General features: G+C 39.9%; 1 protein-coding gene across 3 annotated transcripts in view; it reads left to right on the top strand.

Annotated features, from left to right (window-relative positions):
* Positions 1-25,839, top strand: part of JMJD1C (jumonji domain containing 1C) — a 164,281-nt gene that overhangs the window by 129,310 nt on the left and 9,132 nt on the right. For 2 of the 3 annotated variants that reach the window (XM_065670934.1, XM_065670936.1), the window contains 18 exons: positions 1,145-1,269; positions 2,517-2,660; positions 2,777-2,969; positions 3,057-4,729; positions 7,828-8,000; positions 8,314-10,523; positions 13,437-13,638; positions 15,361-15,575; positions 16,597-16,749; positions 19,567-19,656; positions 21,034-21,161; positions 21,345-21,558; positions 22,000-22,214; positions 22,641-22,919; positions 23,069-23,237; positions 23,635-23,725; positions 23,836-23,966; positions 24,813-24,935. In XM_065670934.1, the coding sequence (XP_065527006.1) occupies positions 1,145-1,269; positions 2,517-2,660; positions 2,777-2,969; positions 3,057-4,729; positions 7,828-8,000; positions 8,314-10,523; positions 13,437-13,638; positions 15,361-15,575; positions 16,597-16,749; positions 19,567-19,656; positions 21,034-21,161; positions 21,345-21,558; positions 22,000-22,214; positions 22,641-22,919; positions 23,069-23,237; positions 23,635-23,725; positions 23,836-23,966; positions 24,813-24,935 (6,528 nt within the window). The remainder of the gene's footprint in view (positions 1-1,144; positions 1,270-2,516; positions 2,661-2,776; positions 2,970-3,056; positions 4,730-7,827; positions 8,001-8,313; positions 10,524-13,436; positions 13,639-15,360; positions 15,576-16,596; positions 16,750-19,566; positions 19,657-21,033; positions 21,162-21,344; positions 21,559-21,999; positions 22,215-22,640; positions 22,920-23,068; positions 23,238-23,634; positions 23,726-23,835; positions 23,967-24,812; positions 24,936-25,839) is intronic. The other variant, XM_065670935.1, reaches the window with a different exon arrangement.

The following is a 25,839-nucleotide window of genomic DNA, read 5'->3' as shown; positions in this document are numbered from 1 at the left end:
TCACACACTTTCTCATGCAGGCAGTATAATGGACGCAGTCATGTGAATATGAATATTTTACTAGAGAAAGCTGTCACCTGTGAGGTCCCTGGCATGTTTGCTGCAGATGATTGAGCTTGCTCAATGTACTGGGCAGAGGGGTTGGAAAAAATGGTCTTTAAGAAAGGCAGGGGAATTCTGTCCTCGTCTGTGCAGTTGAGCAACTAAGCCCTCTTAAATCATTTAAGTTAGGCTTTTTGTAGGTTGTCACTGACTGGTTTTGCTTCCGTTCCTGCATGCCTGACCTGGGGTTTGATTGCGGAAGTAGTGAAACCCACGCAGTTGGAACTGATCTTGGTGGCATTGCTGCTTAGTCATACCAAATGCTATACAAATGCCTAAGTGTGATGAAATGTAGGGCTCTGGTGATCAAGCAGGTTACTGAACATGAGTAAAGTTGTTGGATCTCAATTTCTGGGTCTTCAGACCAACTATAAAATAACTTTATTATATAGTATATACTTATGTCCCCACTTTCATGGGCTTTTGGAGGTGAATTAAACTGATCTTTGCAAAGAGGCGGTGTATGGAATTTGTATCTGAAAAGGGGAGCTGAAGTCTTCATAGTGTGTGTCATTTTGAGTGTTTTGTGTGGCCATAGCAGGGATAGGATCACTCCACTGTCTTTCTGACTGCTGTAATGGAGAGAAACTCTGGTCACTTGTGGGAAAGACTCGGCAGATGCAGAGCCTAACCACCAAGATGTAAATCTCGCCAGCAAAGCATCTGGGCATGTGACTAGCCTGTTAAATAGCCTCTGTATAACCTGCTACTGCCACAGTCTAGCCGTTCAGATTACTTTTTTTCTATGGTTGCTGTTAGTGGGTAGGACTTTTCCTATCATTTGTCATCATGGTTGTAGAAAGATTAGCTAGACAAGAGAACTGTATGTTGAAAATGTTAGCAGAATTGTCCTTAAAGCATACATAAATGTACCATTTGCATTTCAAAATGTCTTCCTGAATAAAAGGAAATTAAACAAAAAGCATGCTGCCCGTGCCATGCATGGTGTGTTTGCTATGAACCTAAACTCAGGAAAATCCATTTGTACTTTTTTTTAAATCTGAATTCCTCAATGGCTTTTTTATTTCTTCCCCTTCTAAAGGTCCGTACTCCTTAAATGGTTATAGGGTGAGAGTGTACAGACAGGATTCTGCCACCCAGTGGTTTACTGGTATCATTACTCATCATGATCTCTTCACCCGCACTATGGTTGTTATGAATGACCAGGTGAGTTTGGTATGTGATAACTTGGAAAACAAGCTTCAAGTAAACTACATGTTGTGACTTCTCAGTATGGTTTTGTGGTACTCTGAAATCCACTGAGTAGTTCAGTTCCAGCAGGATGAGTCTATTACTGAGCTGAAACTACAGCATGACGTTGCATTGGGCTAGCAGTTAAAACCATCCTAAAGTATCATGTTTTCATGTTTGTGCAATGATGTGATTAATACCAGTCCTACAGTGTTGTTTTTCTCTGTTGCTATTAGGCTAGTGAAGTCTTTGAAGTGAAGCGGTCTAGATTTAAGAACTGGTCTTCCCTGTCAGCTCTGTTGAGAATTTCTTTTTTCAATGCTGAAGTCTTTTAGCGCTGCAATAGAGATTACTTCTTTCAAGCAACTGAAATACCCACTCTCTGTAATTTATTAAATTAAGCATTTATTGTAACCCTAATTTACTGTAGTGGGTTTTAGTTGTGTTTCTGAAGTTGCTGCTACAAAATGAATTAATACTGGTATTTTAGTGGCAGAAATGAATTCTGTTTCAGAGGACCAGAGTAATGACTCAATATAGCAAATGACCTATCTGCCTTAAAGTAACTGCCAAAATACGAGTGACAATAAAAATTCAAGACTAGTCTAATGCTTGTACATTCTTTCCATAATTTGCTCTAATTAATTTTCCCCAAATACTATTTTTTTTTACTTAGTGACATTGATCGGAGTTCCGGTTGGCATTTCCTTTTTTCCAAAATATCCCCCACTAGTTAACACTCTGCCAGACCTAGAGTTCTTCTTTCCATTCATTTTCATTCCTTTCAGCATTTTTGCTTCTGTTGGAAGCATTATTTTCGTGTGCTTTTGCAGTATATTTTATATATCTATAGGCACTGTATTTTATAGTGCATTAATTTTATAAAATATTTGCATATTATAATTGCTGCTTAAGGAGTACTCAAGCTCAGTGTCTTAATTTCAAATCTACTGGTCAGTGAAGCGGGGGAAGAAGTGGTGGGGTGCTTTTTCTGGGGGGGGGGGCAGGGAAGAATTAATTTTTGCAGTTAAGTTACTTTTGATTTTACTCTATTCCCAGCCTTTGTTGAGAGTCCTATGTCAGTTCTGCTTGTCAGGATTAAGTGGGCTTTTGTCTGATTAGCACACAAAATAGACTGGTGAACACTAATACAGAAAATACAGATTGGTCAGTGTCTGAACATCTGCTGATTACTATTTTTTTTTTTCTTTTTATTAAACCAGGTGTTAGAACCTCAGAATGTTGATCCTTCTATGGTTCAGATGACCTTTCTAGATGATGTTGTTCACTCTTTGTTGAAAGGTGAAAATATTGGCATCACTTCACGCCGACGGTCTCGTTCCAACCAGAACAGCAACACAGTCCACGTAGATACATTTCTTTTTACCTAAGTATTTTTTTTGTATTGCAAATACTAAAAATACATGTTAAAAGTTGCTAATTAAGATTTCATGAAGTCCATTAATCAGAGAATTATTTTTAGGGTCATTATACACGTGCACAAGCAAATAGTCCCAGACCAGCAATGAATTCCCAAACTGCAGCACCAAAACAGAATTCTCACCAGCACCAGCAACAGAGGAATACTCGTCCAAATAAGAGGAAAGGTTCTGATAGCAGCATGCCTGATGAAGAGAAGATGAAAGAAGATAGATATGATTATATAGGTCGAGGAGGTAAAAGCAGTTGTTGGAAAGGGAGGGAGAGCTTCTTAAAACCGTATTAAACTGAAACTGTGATAGACATGTTTTTATCTTTTACAGAAAACCCCAAAACCAAAAATAAACACTTCCTTAGTAAGAGAAGAAAACCTGAAGAGGATGAAAAAAAACTAAATATGAAGAGACTGAGGACAGATAATGTCTCGGATTACTCTGAGAGCAGTGACTCAGAAATTTCAAATAAAAGATTAACAGATTCGTCCTCAGAGCAAAATTCAGAAAATGAGTTAAAAAGCAAGAACACTTCGAAGATAAATGGAGAAGAAGGAAAATCCCAAACTATTGAGGAGGTGGAACAGACACTAACGGATAGGCGGTCTCCATGGGATGAAATACAGGAGGATAAAAACCATGAAGAGACAGAAGGACTGAAGTCGTCTGTCTTAGATCAGCAAGAAAAATCTTCACTCCATGCAGTAGAGCAGCCAACATCTTATGAGCAGAATGCCAAGGATCCACATGTTCAAGAGTGCAATGCTGAAAAACATCACACAGCGGATTTTAAGAATGAGCAGTTCTTACCCAGGCCTCCTACTCCAAAATGTGTTGTTGATGCTACTAATAAAAACAGCTCTGAAAAGGAGAACCAGGATGATGCTGCAAGTACCTTTGGTGTGCAAACAGTTCAGAAAATAGAATCTCACAGCAGCGATTTAAAACAACAGTTTGCAAATGCAAATTTCCTTGAAGTAAGAAAACAGGAAGCTGATCAAAGTTGGGCTAACAGTGCTGTTAAAACGGATTTGATACAACCTGGGGTTGTAAAAACGTTATCAGTAAACGAACACTTAAATCCTGAAAAAGAAAAAGCTCAATATGGCTCGTTTATGTCTTCGTTAAATGTAGCTTCTCTAGCAGAAGAGAGTAAACTGCATAAACAAAATCCAGTCCCTGATTCTGTGAAGTCAAAACCTAGTGCTTCAGTTGATCATCCTAAAACAAAGTCACCTGATGTTAAGCCTAAATTCACCCAATCTTCTGATACTGTGAAGTCTAAGGTTAGTTCCCAAAACAGCCATGCTACTGGATTAACAAGGTCAGCCAATAAAACTGATCATGATTTGCCTAGGTCTAGTTTTCATCCAGTTCCAGCTAGAGTTAGTGCTCTAGAAGCTACTAAAAGTCCTCTTATCATTGACAAGAATGAACATTTCACAGTGTACAGGGACCCCACTCTGATTGGACAAGAAACAGGAACTAATCACATTTCACCTTATTTGCATCAGCATAATTATCCTCTGCATTCCTCATCCCACCGAACCTGTTTAAATCCAAATGCTCATCATCCTGCATTAACTGGTTCATCCCATCTGCTAGCTGGGTCTTCAGCTCAGGCTCCCTTGTCCGCTATTAACACTCATCCCCTTAGTACTGCATCTCACCATTCTGTTCATCACCCTCATCTACTTCCTGCAGTGTTACCTGGAGTGCCTGCTGCCTCCTTGCTGGGTGGCCATCCACGACTAGAGACTGCTCATGCTAGCAGCTTAAGCCATTTGGCATTAGCACACCAGCAGCAGCAACAGATGTTACAACACCAGTCTCCACATCTTCTTGGACAAGCTCATCCTTCTGCTTCCTATAATCAGCTAGGGCTTTATCCAATTATTTGGCAGTATCCAAATGGAACACATGCTTACTCAGGACTTGGTCTGCCCTCCTCCAAGTGGGTCCACCCAGAAACTCCTGTTAACGCAGAGGCTTCCTTGAGAAGGGTAAGTTGAGCTCATTTCTTAATGACATAATTTGCTGGGGCTGATGTCTCCCTACAGTGGTTTTCTAGGTTACAGGTTCAGTAGGTCGTAGTAGTTCGTGTCATGCTGAGTGCACAGTGATGGTGGGTTTTTTAAGTAGGCAGAGAACTAGGAATGGAAGTCCACTAGTAACTACTGTCTCTCAGTGGATGTGAGACGTGAGTAGAGAGTTCTTCCAGAGATTAATATCCTGAGTGTTTTAAAGAAAGACAAAATATTTGGTTTTAGTTTATGACCAGGCGAGGTCAGCCAGCTGGTTTGGGACCTCAAGTCCACAGGGTAAATATTTGCTATGTCAAACTATGAAAGTCATTGTGTAAGTTAAATACTAGGAGGGGTAGAACAGTCATCTTCATAGTGAAGTTTTGTGTATGCTCACTAAATAATGGAGAAAGGCTGAGATGGAAAAAGTACTAAATACAGTGGGAAGTGCTGAAGGGAAATACTAGCATTCATAAATCTTTCTTGTGCTGTTGTACCCATTTCTCTTGTCTTTACACTTACCTGTGTATTTTCTCTTCGCGTGTTTTTTTCTCCTCTTCTGTTCTTGTTGACACACATCCCTACCTTCCAATCTGCTTTCTACTCTTCTGTATTCAAGTCAGGGTGATTCCTCTGTCTGTATGCTGGGTATAACCACCCAAGTCTCAGAAGAAATGGTTTGTGTTTTTCAGCCTAGTGCCCAGTGTGGCAGCAGAGTGGTGTTCAGTAGGCAGACATGGCCTTTACAGAAAAACTTTCCTAGCTCCTGGAGGCTTAGGATATGGTATCACCATTGCAGGCACCTTAGAGAAACAGTGTAAGATGAAGCATCTGTAGTGCAGACAGAAACTTCAGAGGGCTTTACTGCCAGCTTCAAGCAAACCTCCACTGAGCATGTGCATACTGATCTTCAGAGGCTTACAACTTGGCCTAATTTGGGTAGATTCTCAGAGGACCACAAAAGGCATGTCGCTGACAGTTGTCCTTCTGCCAGATTGTAAACCTTTGTTCAAAGCTTGAAGTTCCTGAATGGTTATAAAGATTTTTTTCTTTTTCATCATGGGGAAAGCTACTCTTCCCCAGCCTCATTCTTTAGAAAAGCCAAACCATTGTGGCTAAGTCTTTCCCAAACAGTCAGTTTGAGTTGGACTTGTAATATGAAGTCAGTTTGATCTAAAATGTGATAAAGTCACATGCAGCAGAGAAGAAAAGCCTAAGAGAAAACTATAGGTGGATTTATCTTTTCATGTTGCTGCCTGCTCTACCCTATGCTGAAGTCCCTTTTAAAGAAGTTAGGATAGACTGTTTTCACTTTGGCTGCCTGAAGTATGCAGCCCTGCATACCGAAGCACGTAGCTTTTTAATTATGTTGATATGTGGCAGTTGTCTTGTGGTGGCTTGTCTTCTGGCTCTCGCACTGAAGGCCTTTTTTTAAATACGTCTTAGAATCCCATAATGGGCGTTTCCAAAGTTGGTTTGCATGGATGCCACAACTGCAGAAAGGAGTATGTGCTTCAGCTGCAACAGCAGTAGCAGCTGTGAGGGCTGAGCCATGACTGTGTGCTGAAGGAAGCATGCCCCTAAGCCCACCTTTTCCTCCCATCCACAGGTGGCTGTGGCAGCTCCAGTCTTTGGGCTGGGCCATAGATGGTTGCAAGTGGGATTACAAGCTGTTTGGGCAATGCTTGGAGCTCAAGCAGTTGTTCCGCAGCTCCTCTAGGGAGAAGGTGACGGGCCTTTTTTTGCATAATGCTTTGATACAGCTTACAGGCTATTCGTGGGAACTCGCCACAGCGTGGGAACTCCTGGCCTATTAAACGTGTGCACTAAAACTGCCAGTGCAAACCCAGTTGGTTGCTTTGAATATTCAGAGGTATAGAAATCAGAATTTCAAAGTTGTAGCACCTGCATATCTATTCTGTGGTGTGTGCGTGTGTCATGAGAGCTCTTGGCTCCCCTTCTGCTGCAGGAGCTCTCAACTGGGAGTCGTTAAGACTGGGGAGGAGAGGGTTGGACTTGTAGGGAGCAGAGGAGGGGAAGAAGTTCTGGGCAGTGCCAGGAGTTAGGGGTGGAACAGCACTTTGTGGTGCATGAGAGCTCCACTCACTCTTGTCCCAGCCCCTTCTTGGCTTGTCCCTAGCACTTGAGCACCACTCCAACAGGGTAGGTACCCTGCCTCTCCATTCCTCCGTGCATGTTTCTTGTGAGCAGGTCTCAAGTGAGGAGAGAGAAAGAGGGGAGATACAGAAAGCTGCTCTTACCTGTTCTGCAGAGTTGTTACACAAGTTTCTGAGCAGATAGAGAGAGAAATAGAAACCTACCCAAGTTGTCAATTACAAAAGTTTCATAAACTAAAACTATTGTAGTGTGTGTAAAGGAGGAGGTCAGTATTGCCCACCTTTAGAGTATGTAGGTACACAGCAGAAAATAGTGTACTGTGTGTTTGCGGTGCTGCAAAGTATGGCAGGCATGTACATTTATGGTTTTAATAGTGTGCTGCTGCTGAAATCATGCCAAATAAAAATGCCTGCCAAAGTAAATCAGATTGATTAGGATTATTATACTTAAATCATTTGTCTGGGGGGAGGAGAGGAATCATCCAGGGAAGAGATAGTTCTGTCCCGTAAAGCTGGAGATGAAACTGTTTTCCAGAAATACTACTAAACCATGTTTGCCTTTTTAAAGAAGTATTTCTTGCAGTTCACTGCAGAGCTAATGGTCTGTTTGCTAGTAACTGAAGTCAAATGCCATCTGACTACCACTGGTTTTCTAATTTTGCTGGGCTTGAGATGCCATTCGAGAATTAACTATTCGTGCTGGATACTGAAATAGTTCTAAGAATACTTCTGAAATGTGTTAACTATTTTCTGTGTCACAAGTCCAGCAGAAGTATAGTCAGATGTTCCAGTTGATCAAAAAGTGACTTAACATTTTAAGTTTTATTTATTGTGTATGATTTGATGCTGAAATACATTACTTCCCCATGATCATTGGTAGGACTTAATACAGTAACTCTTGTGGTCCCACAATTATTTTCAAATCTGATTCTAGTTTTTTTGGTTGGTTGGTGTTAACAGAGTTCTCCCAGCCCATGGTTACACCAGCCCACCCCAGTGACCTCAGCTGACAGCCTTGGTTTACTGAGTCACATTCCTGTGCGACCGTCCAGTGCAGATCCCCTTCGGCCTCTCAAACTGGCAGCGCATTCCAGCCCACCATTGTCCAAGAGTATCGCAGAGCATCACAAAGAGTAAGTTTGCTATTCAGTTCTGTATGCGAGGGTACGTTTCAGCAGCTGATGTTGTCTTCTAGCTGCCCCTTAGTTTATTTGTGGGTGACTCTGATAGCTTCTCAGTGTGCTGCAAAATAGACTGCGCTGTTGACTTGGAATGGTACTTGAGCTCATGAGTCATCTGAAGACTTAAAAATTGTACCGAGTATAAGGAAAAGTTTATTTTGTGTTAATAGATAACTTTGTTCAGAGCATGGGAAGAAAAGGTCTTCGTTTAGCACGTTGCACTGAATTCAGACTAACCTGTGTCTGCTTAACCTTTTTAAAACAGAGAACTGGAGAGGAAAGCATTTATTGAACCATTACGTTCTGTTACAACTGCACCAGTAAAAACAGAGTTAGAGCAAAGCAGAACACAGACAGCAAAGGAGAGCCATGTGCACAGGCATTTTGCAGATCCAATGTTGAACCAGCTGCCAAGGCCACCGCAAGAGACTGGGGAGCGACTGAGCAAATACAAAGAAGAACACAGAAGGATACTACAAGAAAGTATTGAAGTTGCTCCTTTTACAGCTAAAATAAAAGCACTTGAGGGAGAGAGAGAGACCTACTCCAGGGTAACTTCCTTATCTTCAAGTCCCAAAAGCCATTCAGTAAAATATGACAAAGATGCTGAACGCTCTGTGTCAGAACTGTATAAAATGAAGCATTCTGTTCCACAGAGTTTGCCACAGAGTAACTATTTCACCACCTTGTCTAACAGTGTTGTAAATGAACCACCAAGATCTTACCCATCAAAGGAAGCTTCAAGTGCATATGTTGATAAGCCAAGTAATTGTCCTTCAACAGCAGCTAGTCCCCAGACCCTCCCCTCTTATATTTCTTCTCTTTCAAAACCCCCACCTTTAATTAAGCACCAGCCAGAAAGTGAAGGCTCCGCAAGCAAGATACCCGAGCAGCTTCCACAGTCAGTGCAGTCTCACTCTATAAATTCTTTTAGAAGTGACAGCAGGAGCCCTACTCAGTTGTCAGTCTCTTCCTCAAATACACTCCGGAGTATGCCTGCCTTGCATAGAGCCCCTGTGTTTCACCCACCTGTGCATCAGAACCTGGAGAAGAAGGAAAGCAGCTATAGCAGTCTTTCGCCTCCAACCCTAACCCCTGTTCAACCCGTTAATGCTGGTGGTAGCAAAATACAGGAGTTGCAGAAACCACCAACTTTAGTACCTGAGCCTAAGGAAGCTCAGACTGTTTACAAGGGTGCTTCTGAACAGAATTTGTCAGAAATGTGGAAGTCAAATAATGCCCCAAAGAATGAAAAAGTGGATTGGCATGTTGAAAGAATGAGTGGAAAGTCACAGTCCGCTACAGCATCTGTTATTGTGCGTCCTCCTTCTAGCACGAAATACGAGAGCGTACCGGTAATGCAGTCTGCTTCCAAAGATCGAGTTAGTGAGAGATCTTCAGCTGTGACAAATCAAGCAGATTGCCTGAAAACAGCGGAAGCCAGGGAGACTGGAAGAATAATTCTGCCAAATATGAACTCAGACAGTGCTCGCACACAGTATGAAAAGAAATTTCCAGCTGTCTCGCAAGGCAGTATTCCTCATGCTGTCACTCCTACCACAACTATGATCTGCAGTACCAAAATGGATGTCACCACATCAGCAGCAACAACTACTAGCGTGTCAAGCTGGGGTAGTTCAGAAGTGACTTACTCCTTATCAAACACGGTTTTGGCCTGTGCACCGCTAGAGTGTACTGCCTCAAGAACAGCAAGTCAGGCGGTGGCACAGACCCAGGAATGCAAGGTCAGCACTCCACCTCTGGTTACACCCGCTGCTGGCAAGACAGGCAGCACTGCTCAACCCAGCTCAGGATTCTCCACCTCCACCGACTTTGTTCATTTGAAAAAGCACAAGGCAGCGTTGGCTGCAGCTCAGTTTAAAAGTAGTAACACCAGTGAGACTGAGTCCAACTCTGTGAAAAATCAGACATTTTCAACCTCTCTCTCCCTAGACAGTGCTATCGTCTGTAATACAATAAACAAAGCGAACTCTGTAGGCAGTGGGCAGACTTCCCAGACGAGTCAGCCAAACTACCACACTAAACTGAAAAAGGCTTGGCTAACAAGGCATTCTGAGGAAGATAAAAACACTAATAAAAAAGAGAATTCAGGGAACAGCGTTTCAGAAATTATTAAGCCATGTACTGTCAATTTAATAGCTTCTACATCAAATGATTTGCAAAATAACATAGATAGCAAAATCTTGGCAGATAAGTTTGCTAAGGAAGATAAGCACCCTAGGAGAAAAGCAAAACGAACTTACGAGTCTGGCTCTGAAAGCGGAGACTCTGATGAGAGTGAGAGCAAGTCAGAGCAAAGGACTAAACGGCAGCCCAAGCCAACTTACAAAAAGAAACAAAATGATTTGCAGAAAAAAAAAGGTGACACAGAGGAAGAAGTAAAACCGAATGGTGTTCTTAGCAGGAGCGCCAAAGAAAAAAGCAAGCTGAAGTTACAGAGCGGCGGTAACAGCAGTGAGTATATTAATCTGATTTGGAAGAGACATGCTAGTGTGAAGTCTAACAGTGTTTGTCATCCATTATAGCTGGGAAAAGAGTTAAAAAGCATGCTTGTGTGAATGAATAAGTCCAGATTTATCTGTCTCGAGGCCATTTGAAATATCCTGGTTTAAGAAATCCAGCATTTTGTATATATGTGTTAACAAACTGGTTCTTGGCCTACAGTTAAGCAGTAAACTGGTTTATGCTGTCCATCAGAATTGAACAGACTGGTGCATATAGTTGTGCCACTACCATTGAGATACATATATGTGGTGGTTTGAGTTTTTTTTTTTAAGATCTAATGCATTTATTTTTGGAGCACTACTGGAGGGAAAGATTCTCTATTGTTGAACTTTGATCAGGAAGCCAGAGGCAGTTCCTTGAGAGCTTGATGCCACTCTGTTATGATTTGATTAATTTAATGAAAGATTTGAGGGAGAGCCATTTCACACTTTCATCTAGTATGTGTATTACATCGTGTTAACATCCCTCTTGTTTAAGGAATGAATAAATTTAGGGAAATACATTCAATTTAAATGTAATACTGTAGCATGTAGCAGATTGTAACTAGATTTGTCTGAAAAGAGAAACTGGTCTGCCAGCATGAGAGATTTTATTTTAAGAACTTAGATTATTCTTTTAGCCCAATTTATTCTTCTCCAAGGACTATTCTCTTGCCTTTGTTCCCTTGAGAATGTCTACCATTAAATTACTCTTCACAAGAATTTTGAAGTACAGGTAGTAAGAAAAGGAGTACCACTTCCTGTAATGGCATTCTCTGGCTTTTGACTGCCTAGTGTATAGTAACTTTTCTGGTATTTGAGAGTACTTGCTCCCTAAGTTGTACTGGGTGCAGGAAGTGTTGCAGTCCGTCTGAGATATTCTGGCTTGGGTCCAGTAATAGTACTATTACTTTTCCTTCTCCCAGCTAAAGGGAAGATCAAGGAGAACATGGCTATAAGGTCTTTTCTCAGTTTCAGTTCTAAAAGTAAACTAAATACATACATGTAACATGTTATGTCTTTGCCCTTTGCATTGTTGCAAAAGATTTTTTTTTGTGGGTTTATTGTAGGAGGATTGCTTAACTAAGTTCAGGGAAGGCAATAACTTCTTGTTTTGGCTAGTAGTACCTGACTATAGAAGTGATATATGATAAGATGTTATGGAACTATTTCACAGAAATAAGTTGGGAAATGGGTGGGAATGTTGCAAGTCACACAGCCTGTGTCCTGCACATTAACTGTTTGGGCCGTGGCAGCAGTACGCATATGCTTACCATCCTTTTGGAATCTTAACAGACAGGGGGTCTTTCTGTCTCTCCTGCTTGACCCATTAAATATCTGAATGTAGATACTCCTGTCAATTTATCTTGGGGGAGCTTTGCTGTAATTTCTGAGAGCTGGTTGGAGATTTTCTTTCTAAAAAGACTTTCCACAAAGATTTATATAAAACATAGTCATCCTTGGGGAGCTTTCAGGAAAGAATGGGTCCTTACTGGATGGCTGCCTGGGCTCCCTGTAGGTAGCTGAAGATAACTGTGCTTCAGGATCTGGAGCTTGATGGCAGTTTCACAGTGTGGGTGGTATCTGGATACTGCCAGGGTTGAGAACTGCTTTGTCCTGATGCTGTTTCAGAAAGCCCTGGGAGCCTGTGTGTTAGCCAGAGTGCTCAGAGCTCCAGGCTGCAAGGCTCCCTCCTGCAAAGTAAGGCATTTTACAGTCCTGCAAGCCCTGGGGATCTTCCAAGTTCCTGCCCACAGAGCTTGAAGTCTAGCAGCTTCCAGATGACACCCAGTGTCTCTGGTTCCAAGGCAGAAAACTTGGTTTTGGACTAGCAAACCTGCACTTTGGCCTTTTCTATTTTCAAGTTTTAATCCAGTTACAGTGACACTCCTTGGATGAGTTTGAAGTACATTTTGTAGGCCGTGAACTGAGGCATAGGCAGACTGTCATTTTGCAAAGTTTGCACAAGTCATCTCTGGTAAAATACAGATCTGGACCCAGGTACCAAGTCCAAAGTTAACACCCTGACCTCTCTATCATTATACATCAGATCCGTGTTTACAGGACATGAACTTTCAAGAGCAGTGGTAAATGAAATGACGGATACTTTGTCTATCTGCAGATAAAACTGTACCACTTTTAAAAGTCATTAAAATGAAAATCTGGTTAAAAAACAACAGGGTTCAGTTTCAAAGTGTGTATGTGAAAACTGCACATATTACTCAAAAGATTTGCTGCTTGTGTGAACTCAGTGTCAGATCTGCTGACTTTCATGTTGAAAATGGAATTGTACTGCTTAGCCTTGCAAAGCTAACAAACTTGACAGTAAATGGATTCTGTTCTTCCTTATGCTGGATACTTTACATTAAGATCAGATGAGGTACATGTTAATAGAGTGTTCATCTGTAATCAGACATGTAACCCTCAGCAAAAATAAATTTTGAAGAAGTGGGATTTTTTTTTTTTTTAAGCTTCTGTTCATTAAATTGTTGCCTTTTCTGCATACATCTTCACTTGAAACAGAATTCAAACCTTTCTTGTCTTGGGGTGTTGTATTTCTTCATTTATTTTGTAAGAAGGAAATTCTGAATATGGTTTTAGTGGAGTATGTGGTGAGCAGTACGCTAATATAAGAGCAAATAGACTGTCCTAGGTATTTCTGGTAGCTCAGCAGGTAGTTAAATGTGCTCCTGCCTGTCTAAGTCTAATTAGTATCTATGCTTTTAAACTTTGGCACTGACTAACAGACAAATGGAAGTAATAATGGAATATGTTATGCAGGTAACAAATATACTTTCAGAAATATTGAATACTGACTGATCTGGCTAGGTTCTCCAAATAAGGGCTGCCAGTGTCTCACATGAAACTCTCCTTACTTTTGCAGCTGGTATACCTCGCTCAGTGTTAAAAGATTGGCGCAAAGTAAAGAAGCTGAAGCAAACAGGAGAGTCCTTTTTGCAGGATGATTCTTGCTCTGAAATAGGACCAAATTTGCAAAAGTGCAGAGAATGTAGGTTAATAAGAAGTAAGAAAGGAGAAGAACCATCTCACTCACCAGTATTTTGTAGATTTTACTACTTTCGGCGGTAAGTACTGCTATTTTCCTGATAATACGGTGTTTTAACTGTTAAAAACAATACTGGCAGAAGACTTGCATGCTTGAAAGTTTGTCTGATTTTTCTGGCTCAGTCAGTCTGTCTGATAAAAGACACTGTCTAATTTAACAGTATTTAGATCAGTATTTCTTCTTTTGTGGATTGACTTCATTGTGGTTTAAAGCTTCATAGCAAAGACATCAGAACATTTGCCCAGTGTACCTTAGGCAAGCAGAAAATACAGCACATCATCATTACACAGGTGTCTTGACATTTGAAGTGGGATTTTCAAAAGGCATGCTTCAGTTATTCTGGACAAGTTGTACAGCCACTGAGCTGCACTTACCTGTAATTGTTCTCATGCCAGTATATGGTGGGAGTGCTGCTCAGGGTTTTCTGCAAGTTTTCTGAGGACAGAGGAGTTGTGACCTCCTTTTTTCAACATTCATGGCTAATCAAGGGAAACTTGCAAGTCAGGAAGAAAACTTCCCAGGATGCAGCATCACGTACATGGCATGCAGCACAGCTATCAAGACAGAACAAAACAGCTTTAATTTGCACGTGGGCTGTGTTATCACTATACATCCATCTCATTTTGGACAGGCAGTTGTTCCCAAGACTGGCGTTAATCTTCTATAGTGAAGCTTTAGTTAGAAAACTTGGTATGGTAGTCCAGGAATCATTTCAAGGTTGGACTCCGCATACCTTCTGTGTAAGAATATTTGCTTCCTAATGTGGCAGTATTGGGAGTTTTGGGGTTTTCACCCCTGTGTAAAGGAGAGAACATGAGTGATGAAAGTTTTGCCAATGTTTTAAAAAACAGTTACGGAATTTAAAAATTTGAATGTTTTGGATCTATTGTGGTAAATTTTATAGCAGTTTAATTATTTCCATTGTATTTAGACAGCAGGACTTGAATTGTAAACAAAAATTGCGCAGCAGTTGGAAGTTGTACCAGAAAAATTCTCATTTCCTCTTGTTCGTTAAATATATAAGTATCATTTTTTGTACTTAGTTCTGAATTCAGGACTATTTTACTGACATGGCTGTAAAATTCCTTGACTATTATCGTAATCACATATGAATAATGAAGTATCCTGTATTACGCAAGATGGAATAATTGTCAGTGCTTAAAAATAGGCTAAATATAGCCAGGGTTAGTGGAATGGTACCAGGTAGGATAAAGGAAAGCCTTCAGTTATTTTAAAGATCAGGAACTAGTGGATGCAAAAAACATTATTAGTGATTTGTTCTGCTTAGGAAGACTTAAAGTGTTGAACTCCTGTTTTCTGAGCATGAGAGCAGTAGGACAAAAGAGCTATTAAATATGAGTCAGACAGAGTGATTGCTGTCACAGAGACTCCAAAAATTAAAGGTGGGGAATAGGTAGAATCAAAATTTGGCAAAAAAAAAAAGAGAAATAAGATAATTTTCCTGTCTGCAATTTTAAAGCAGTAGTAAATGTTAGAATTATAAGCAAACTGAATGCAAGATGTGCCTAGGAACTTAGTTCTAGTTTTCATGCTGTCTTACTCTTAATTTTAAAACCACTTTTGGCAATAGGATTTATTTTTAAATTAAAAAATATGGCAGGATGCTAAAAAGGTAAACTTGGTTGTTGTAAGACATAAGCAGTAAGGTAAATCAGCAAGTAAACTGTAAGTCACAGAATGTAATGATACATACAGTTGAACTACCTGTTTTCATTTTTAGGTTATCTTTTAGTAAGAATGGAGTGGTTAGGATAGATGGTTTCTCCTCTCCTGATCAATATGATGATGAAGCGCTGAGTTTATGGACACATGAAAACTATGAAGATGATGAACTGGACCTAGAAACTTCTAAATACATCCTAGATATCATAGGTGATAAATTTTGTCAGTTAGTAACATCTGAGAAAACAGCCATGTCCTGGGTAAAAAAAGACGGTAAGTCAGTCTCAAGTGCTCTTAAATGTTCTGCAGTTCTACTCAGCTGTTTGCGTTCATTGTGACCTACTCCTTCCTTTTGAGTAGTTCACTTCACTGGACTGTCACATGGGACTTTCCTAGGCTATCTTGTAAGAGAGTATGTTGGTAAGGTGCAGGGATCATCCTCAGTGGGCCAGCCTGTTTCCGCCTCCCTGTGCTGACGGCTGTGCTGGTACAGGACTGGGGCCAGGCTGCTGTTGGGTTTGGACCAGCCTTGGTTCCCAGCTTGGCCTCCAGCTCTCCAGCCAGAGCAGCAAACTCCAAGCCAAGGCCCACAGTGAGCCAGGTACCGACTGCTGCCAACAGACAATGTGTTTCTGACATGTCTCCTTCCCAAAACAAAGGAGAATAATGTGACAGCATGGGTCCCACAGAACATGTGCTAACACCGTCACCTCCTCCTCACCAAAGCCACAGTTAGTCTATCCTTCTGGTTCATAGCAGATGGGCACAGGTTGGAAACAGGCTGATGGCTCCACTAATTCCAAGCAATAGGAGGAGGAGGTGGGGCAGAAAAGCAGAAGTACTTGCCAGGTCTCCAGGACAGACACTCTCTCTGCTCTTGCTGACCTTTAACTGTCCAAACTCACTTGTTTGGCTGCCCTTGAGATTAAACATCTCCCATAGGCAGTCAGGTGAAAAACCCAGCTTTCCTCATTGCATGGGGTAAAAGTATATGTCAGAGAAGTTTGTCATACTTGCAGCCCACTCATATTTAGCAGGAATATTCTTTCTGTATTAGTCTGTGCTTTTTGAATGCTTTAATTTCTTTACAATGTATCGATAGTAGATTTGATGGAGATGTTGTGTAATGCAGCTAAAGGAGTAGATCTTGATGGTCTGTTTATGAAGGATCACATTCCTCCCCTCACACCCATTTGCATCTGAGGGGAAAATAATGTTTCACCTATAAAGACTATTCATACTGTGCTTTGCATTTAAATTTCAGTCGTTTTATTCTGCTTATTTTGTATTTCAGCCAAAATTGCATGGAAGAGAGCAGTGAGAGGAGTCCGTGAGATGTGTGATGCATGTGAAGCCACATTATTCAACATTCATTGGGTCTGCCAGAAATGTGGATTTGTGGTCTGCCTAGATTGTTACAAGGCAAAGGAAAGAAAAAGTTCTAGAGGTCAGCTCTTTATGAACTAGAGTATTGTATAGGCTGTTTATTCTCATTTGTTGTAGAGCTGCTGATCCACCCGTGTAACTGCCTTTCTGTTAAGTGTTAAATGACTGCTTGTGTGTTTCGGTTCTCTTCGCCTCTTTTTTTGCGGGTCAACGTAGAATCAGTCATTCAGAAAGCAACTGCTTTCTGTGGGGGCTATTTTAGGTCTTTGTCTGCTTTTCAGCCTTTTTGTGTGGATTGTCTTGGCTTGCTTGTGCCTTGCCCCTCAAGGTTAAATCATGTTCTTCGGCTGTGAATCTGGCTCTCCATTACACCTCTCTGCTTTATAGTAACTCACTGCTGTTAAGACTTGCCCTGATTTGAGTGCTTTTTTTGAGTCCTTCCTTCAGAAGTACATGGTTTGTCATATTGGCTTTAGCAGCCTGCCTTTTATTATAGAAAGTGACAGAAAAATACTTCGCATAGTATTTAAAATGAGTGTTAGTGGAGGCTTCATGGTCTAGCAGCCTACACACATACTCTGCTTATCCTGTGCTTAAATGGAAATGTCTAGTTTAGGCTGTAGTGAAGTATAACAAGGTTAACTTGCAAACCTGTGACTTCTGAGTGACCAAGCCTGTTTGTAATTGAAAGGAGGAATAGCTTTGGAATCTCTATCTGATCTTTCAGCCCTTGACTGTGACACTGGTGCTCGGCCTGCTTGTTGGAAAGGACTGCTTTCGCCTGTGTGGCAGGCATTGTGCCCTGGCATAGTCCTGTAGTCAAACACTGCGCCAGGAACCAATTCAAGTATAATGCTGTTTTGAAAAGCATTTCCATGTTTGTCATAGCAGCATAATGTCACAGATGTGAAATGTTAGTAAAATAAAGTTTAACATTTAGATGGCAAATCTTTGATAACTAAACTCATCCATTTTGTCCTTGGCTGGCAGTGAGAGGCTTCCTACAGTGCAGTTATAGGATGTTCCCAGAGACTTCCATCAAAGCCTGAAGCTTCTAGGGAGCTAGTGTCGGTGTTTTCCAAAACCAAGAACAGTTGTTAATGCTTTAAGGCTGGAGGCTGTTTCAGCAACTCTTAACTGGCTTAAGTCTGTGAGTGCGTGTGTGTGTGCATCCATCTGACGTGGCTTGGGATATACGCTGAACATTATTTACCGTAGTGGGAATATGCAGTCAGAGGCTTTTTATAGCGCGTGTTAACCAGCCAGGAAAATTTTAGTAAAATGTCTTAAAAGCTTAAAAAAGCAGTATGCAGAAGCAGGCTTCTTTTTGATTTTCTAACAGGGAAGACTTTCCCCTTACTGTTCATCACATTACATGCAAAAGCAGAAGTATGATAGCTTCCCTCTCTGCGGCTTTATTTCTAATGATGCTGTAGGATTCATGTGAACTATCTCTCTCTTTTGGCAGTCTCTTACAAAGTTCAGAACCACCCACCGATTTCTATATAATAGCACCTTATATTACACCATTTTTCCTGGAACTGATAGTTGTTTTCACAGTTGCCAAATGTAGCAGAGGATACACTGGTTTTTCCCTGCTTCAGCAGGAATGTTAGAGGTTTGAATATTTCATATTCAGATACTTATCAATGATTTCTCTCATTACTACATGGATGAATGAATATGTATTCATTGATATCTTCAGACAGTTCATGGCACCGTCAAGTGGAATGCCATGTTATGTCGTTTCAGTGATAATATATGTTAAGTAGGTATATGCTGTTTTGGTTTTTTATTTGATTTATGTTTGTGACCAGTCATATGTTTCAATGTTTTAAGAGTTTCAAAACCTACAGGATAGCTAACCAATCTAACACATACTTGAAAAGAACATTTGGTATGTTGGGCATCTATTGCAGTGGAAGAAAATAATGCTTTAAGTGTGCTAAATGCTTCCTGTAGTGTGCTTCTTAGTTGACATTGCTACAGCTGAGCAAACTAATAAAAAGGTTTGAAGAGTCTCTTAAAAAACTAGCAGTTCAGTGGATGGGGACAAGACTGGGGTTGAGAGAGAAACTGTATTACTGTTTCTGCCCCAAAATCACATAGCAGATTGGTGACCAGTGGCTTGGCCAGACATCTCTTTCTGTCATTCTTTCTCTGTCTTAGATTTACACTCTACATTTTTCTGGTAGAGCCATCTTCCTGAAACTTCATAGGAAGCCTCTTTCTCCTACCAGTTAGTCCCTCTCTGCTGCCACAAACAGTTTTTAATCAGTACATAGAGACTTGTGCTTTCCTAGTTGCTTTAATCTGACATGAATCTGTGACGCAAATTCTGTCTCCTTTGTGCCACCATTAACACTGGTGCAGCTGCATGGTAGGCTAAATCAGAGAATTGATCCAGTTTAAAAGTACATCTTTTTTGCTTCTTTGGCCCTCTGGTTGAAGGCATCCACTTTCAGTTGGAGCATGGATTGTGTCAAATTAAATTATTTTTTCGATAGCAGCCTAATTGAGTCTTTTTACTATATTAGAATTCATCAAGGCAGTCTCACTGCCTCAGTAACAACTGTAAAGGACTTCAGCTTATGCTAAATTGGCAATGCATTAAATGTAATGAATGGAATATACTTTGAAGCTGAGGTTATTCACAAGGATCTGTGCTACAGATGCAGCTATTTCAGATTTCAGTATTGTTAAAACTATTCTTGTTGTAAAAAGTAGCTGTTGTATGCAAATCTTTGTTACGCAAGGTATAAGGACAGAAGATTTACAGTATGTATAGAAAACTGTTTCTAACTAAAAACTGAAAAATGTTAGTGCTGTCTTGCTTGTGTAACACTAAAGTAAAACAACTGGCAATGCTATTTTGCAGATAAGGAGTTATATGCCTGGATGAAGTGTGTGAAGGGACAGCCTCATGATCACAAACACCTGATGCCAACACAGATTATTCCAGGCTCTGGTAAGACCACCTGCGAACAAGCAGGATGTGGTTTTTCCCAGGCCTTTTCTGTGAAAAAAGGCCAGAGTTGTTTCTTGAAACTTCCCATTTTCCATTTAAAAACCTGCAAAACCTGTCAAATCATTGCAGGAAGGCAAGTGACTGAGCAGTTACCAGTAAGGGGCGCTGATTGTGAAGAGAGAAAGAGGAGTGTGCTGACCTATACCTGAAGGGATTTTGGAAGTAGGCAGTGAAGGAATTCAGGGTGTTTGTTTGGTACTGTTTTGTACCTTTTCAGAGCAGAAGAAAACACCAAGAATGCACTTAATAAATCAGACTTTGGCTGTTAAGTGAAAATCTTAAAATAGTGTTGCCAAGGAGCATTATGTGGCAACAGATTTTTGGGGATCTGCTTTTCACCATTTTATATCCCGCTCACCCACACACCAAAAAAGAAAGATTCATGTGTGGTTTTTGTTGGACATCTGATTGAACATCTTAAAACAAAATGCAGTGAAGCAGCTTATGATAAATGAGAAACTAAGACACAAAAAAAAAAAGAAAAAAAAGAAACTAAACACAGCTAAATTCAGAAGTTTTCTTACAGCCAAGTGAGTTTTATGAAGAACTGCTGGTAGGTGTAGTTGTTGTTAGTGCAGCTTCACTTGTGATCTCTGGCAGAACTGATGCTGAGAATAGAAAATTCAAATGTGCCCTTAAACTTGTTAAGTAAATTCCCAAGCTATTTTAAGCTGGAAATACAGACCCAGTTGTTGGTTTTTTTTGTGGGTTTCTGCACGTTAGTTCAGGAAGAAATGAAGGTTGGTTAGACCCCATAATAAATTCAAATTGTAACATTCCCCAGAACAGGTTCCAGACTGAAACTGTTTTAAATTGTGAAGTGAACCGCTTACCTGGAAACAGCACAGGGAAGACTGCCTACCTAACCTCCGTTTTCTTCTTCTGTGCATACCCATTACCAAACAGCCTTAAATTGCATAATCACATACTAATTTCTTTGTCAAGACATGGCTCACTTCAGTCTGTAGTTTGGCAGTTTCATTAAATGAAGCAATGATGCACCCATTGAACAATGAGGAGTAAATAATGAATGACTGACTTGCTTGGTGTGCACCATGCAATAGGAATGCAGAGTGAAGGTTAGATTATTCAGAAGAGTGGTGTGCAGTTATTTAATGAAAGACCTTGTCTCTTTATGCACAAGCTTTAAGGTAAACTGGACAGTCCTTTTATAATATTTTTGAGTGTTAAATTTAGCAATACAAGTTAGTATTTTAAAAAGGTTTAGAGATGGCATTTTGGCATCATGGTGTGTGTACTGTGAAGAGGGTGACAAAATGACTGAGAGCTGCTGATGGTTTTCTTCTTCTTTTCTAGTTTTGACAGATCTTTTGGATGCTATGCACAATATTAGAGAAAAATTTGAGATCAAATCCCATTGTCAGTGTGCCAGCAAGCAGAGCGCACAAGCTGGCAAGCTTCCTGCGATGAATGGTGTGTCTCAGGTGAGTCTAAAATATGTGTGTACATTGCAGTTTATTCAGGTGTTCTGATTCTTGTGGATTTTTGGTTTTGAGTGATAAAAATTGTATTTTAATTTGCATATATGATGGATAAATACTAGCACCTTGTCTTTGAAATATGTTAAGGGAAAGTTACATGTTTAAAAATAAATCTGTTCCTTACAGGTTTTGCAGAATGTCCTTAACCACAGTAATAAAATTTCTCTGTGCATGCCTGAGTCTCAACAGCAGAATACTCCTCAAAAGTCTGAGGCAAATGGTAATACAAGTCCAAGGAGTGATGTAAGCACAGACAGCAAGTTAACACCACCTGAATCGCAGTCACCACTGCACTGGTTAGCTGATCTTGCAGAGCAGAAAGCCAGAGAAGAAAAGAAAGGTATATGTTTTGAAACTCTCATGTCGTATATCCATGACTTTAGGGGCACTAGTGATAGATAATTGAATTAGGAAAAAAATCACAGTTTTAATCTTGAAACTGCAGTGCCTTCTCCTGGTGGTGTCAGTCTTCTTAACTGGAAGAACCACTGTTGGAATGCATGTGTGACGTAGCAGTATTGCCAGCTACAGCATCTCTCATTTGTGACAGATACTCACTCAGCTGCATGTCTGAAATGCTGAGGGTGGCCTTTTCAGGGTCACACTGTTTCACTGTATTTTGAAGGATCTAGTTCATCCTCTAGTGTGTTTTCAGGTGAATGAAGTGCTATTGCTACAGTATATTACCACCACCACTGTAATATATACAGGATACTGGTGGTGTTCTATGCCTGCATGATAATACAACAGTGTAAACTTCAAATAATAATCTTTGTTTTAGAGAATAAAGAATGTCCTTCTGGAAAACATTCAAAGGAAGAGAAAGACCAGGATAATTTGGAGTCCCAAAACTGCAAAAGCTCTCCTCCTCCATCCCAGAACAATGAGCAGGGCTCAACATTACGGGATTTATTAACTACGACAGCAGGCAAACTGCGTCTGGGTTCTACAGATGCTGGTATTGCTTTTGCTCCAGTTTACTCTACGGGGACAGCAGTAAGTGTTGACAGGATGTATGGATTTTATATCAGGATTTGCAAGTCTCTGTCATTTATATTGGTACCTTGTAGTTAGTGTAGTCTGATAGCTGTATTGCTTTAAAAGCTCATTTATAATTAAAACATCGTGTGTGTGTGCACACACACTTGTATTAATATTTATATTTGTTATATATAGTGCTAATGGATGCATACAGTGTGTGTGAAGTTAGGTCAAGCCTTAACATGAAAAATAAAGGAAGATTCCTATATATTGAGCTTTGTAATAACTGTGTATGTCTTAACTTTTTCTGTGTAAGAATGCATGCAGTTTTCTACAAAGGAAGTTGATAACTGGTAGTGAAATGTTTTCATTCTACTGCCAAAGGAATTGCATTAACTTTGTTTTCAAATTGTTTAATCATACATTTGTTTGCTATGATAGAGTGGCAAGAGTGGAAGGACTATGCCAAACATTCTTGATGACATAATTGCTTCAGTAGTAGAAAACAAGATTCCACCAAATAGAGCACCAAAGATAAATGTAAAATCTGAAATAAAAGATGAGCCAAAGGATGATAAAAAATGTATTCAGGATGACTGCAGTAAACGGTACAGTGACATTCAGTATTCGTGGATCTGTGATAAGCATGTTTTGTGGCTCAGAGACCATAAAAACAGCAACAACTGGAAGCTCTTCAAAGAGTGCTGGAAACAAGGAAGGGTAGGTATTGAGTCTATAAAAGTATTAAAAGTATTAAGTGTTAACAGCTCAGCAGGGCCAGGGTCTTCAGTGTGTGTTTCAGCTGTATTTGTATTCCAGGTTAGTTGAAGCATAGGTACTGATTTTTAAATTTTATTTCATTTTTACAGCCTGTTCTAGTGTCTGGTATGCATAAGAAAATGAACTTCAGCCTGTGGAAAGCTGAGTCCATTAGTCTAGATTTTGGAAACCAGCAAGCCGACATCTTGAATTGCAAAGACAGTATTATTTCAAACACCAATGTCAAGGAGTTCTGGGATGGTTTTGAAGATGTTTCAAGTACGTTACTTTAAATGTATTATTCCATTGATTCTGAACAGAGCATTAGAAATAGTTAAAAACATTCTTCGTGGATCTGGAGGCTTTGAAGAAACTGTAAAAAAGTTTTAAGGATTTGAAGAGAAAGATCTAGGTAATCTGTTTCCAGAAAACGCGATGGAAACTTTGGTTTTGTTCCTTTGCAGAAGTGGAAGATGGATTAATATGCTAGTTAGGTCTGACCAAAATGTCATTGTTCCTTGGGTAGTTGAGTTTGTTTTGTATCATTCTCAAGTCTCAAAATCAACTATCTCACATTTTATGGAGAACTTCATAGACAGGTTCAGAATTCTGTTATATATTTTAAAGTGAAACACTTAAAAGTGTATTAGTTTCGAGTAATTTCTGTTACTTGCAGAACGGCAGAAAATAAAAAATGGGGAGACAGCTCTACTAAAACTGAAAGATTGGCCTTCTGGTGAAGATTTCAAGGCGATGATGCCAGCAAGGTATTTGAGTTTAATATTAGATACTCTTAAATCAGTCTCCATGTTGTGTTTTTTTTCTCTCTATGTAATGACACAAATTCAGTTACTTTCTTCTTTCTTTTCTCCTCCAGGTATGAGGACTTACTAAAAAGTTTACCCTTGCCTGAATATTGTAGTCCAGAAGGAAAACTAAACTTGGCTTCTCATCTGCCAGGATTTTTTGTCCGTCCAGATTTGGGACCCAGACTATGCAGTGCATATGGTGAGTATGCCCTAGAACTGTAGCAGTTACCTCTTCACTGAAAAGTGTTGAATGTTACTATGCTTGATAGAAAGCTGAGCTTACTTGGAGATAGTAATTCACTGACAGTAGGAGAACTATTTGAGTGACTTGCATATTAACTGTACATGCACCTCAGGCACGAGAGTTTTGCTTCTACATTTCTTTCTAGCTTTTCTTGTGCTGTTGTTGTCTTCTGAAGCATATGAATTGTTATCTACTTCTACACAAGACAGATCCTGTCTTTAATAATGTCGTATGGCAAAATACTTCCTGAAGTTCTACTGTACTCATAATTCTGGTCATACGTAAATCTCAGTGTATTTTTTGTAACTTGCGTTTGTATTGTGTGCCATACACTCAGAAACCTTTACAACTGAAATTAATTTTCCTCTTTGCTTGGGGATTTCTTCTGATTAAGAGCTCTGATTGCAGCCAGGCATAAAAGTGACAAATTTGAATTGATTCGATGACCATGTGTATTCACTGTACTTATATTCTGTCCTGAACAACTTGAAAGGCCGGGAAGGAACACAGTCATCAGGGAATGTTCATTGACTGTTCTGCTGAAATGTGCTTTGTTCTGATACATCTGCTACGTAGGGACAGTTAACCTAGGCTATCTCAAGGTCTCTGCTAAAAATAGCAAGTGAAACAGAAACATGTTTGTATATTTCAGTATTTTCATATTAAATCCTGCCTGTACATAAGATGCTTTTCTGTGATGTTTAGTGTACTTTTGGGAATCTTCTCTCAGTTGCTGTTGCATATTTCTATTTGAAGGTGAATATACAATATAACAAATCTTAATTTTACCCTGCTACGTAGGTGTGGCTGCTACTAAAGACCATGATATAGGAACCACAAATCTGCATATTGAAGTTTCTGATGTTGTGAACATCCTTGTTTATGTTGGCATAGCAAAAGGAAATGGAGTACTTTCCAAATCAGGTAAATGCACACTTTGTAAGAGATGTAAGTGGGCTGAATGATCTGCCACTCTTAAAATTGATGTTCTTCTGAAGTAGATGAAAGATATGTCCATAAGTACTTGCTTAAACCTGGAAGTTTCTTTCTTTCAAGAATTTGCACACACATTAATTCTCCATAGAATACACTGCAGTTCATGAATTATGATACGGTATTTCAAACTCCTTTCACTCTTCTTTTTTGCCATTACCTATAATTGATGTACCATTCCTGTGCTAGTACTGGCAGAGCTAATGAAAGTGCAAGATGAAGAATTTCCTCTGGAAGCTGTGGTAGTTCTAACAGTTATGTCAGGATGATGTATTTGCCAGAGCTTGTGTTTATTCTGCTCCCTCTGGATGCACTGTGTTTGCTCTACTGGATTTGGACTGTAATGCAATTTTTCAGCACCAGAGAGCTGAAATTGGTATATGTTGCTTGTCTGCATGAGGTTTATTGCTTATGTGAAACAGTCTTTAAATCACTGAAATAGTTTTATTTCTCTCCCCTTATTTTTTCATCCTCTTATTCCATAATCAGCAAATGTAGATTTTGGGTGTGACTTAATACAGTTGCAATAAGGTTTGCTGTCTTTAATTTGCTTTGTTTTCGATTGTGTGTGCGCTGAGTTAATCGCAGCCAAACTTGAGCATACTGGGAGAGCCCTAGCTTCTTGACTAGGTGCTGTAGAGCAGCATGTAAAAAGCTGCTTTTGCTGACTGTAGGAAAATGCCTTTTTCATCTGTAATTTTTTGGTGCCAGCCCTGCTTGTTTATTTCAGGTGGGCAAAATGTGTTTATCAAATTCAGAAGATGTAAAAAAGTTACCTTAAAAATATATTTTTTTTTATTTTTTTTTATTTTTAACTTTTTGGCATTCATGTTCT

This window comes from Lathamus discolor, chromosome 3 (genome assembly GCF_037157495.1).
Source record: "Lathamus discolor isolate bLatDis1 chromosome 3, bLatDis1.hap1, whole genome shotgun sequence".
NCBI classification, from domain to species: domain Eukaryota; kingdom Metazoa; phylum Chordata; class Aves; order Psittaciformes; family Psittacidae; genus Lathamus; species Lathamus discolor.
This window is presented reverse-complemented; position numbering and strand designations above follow the sequence as displayed.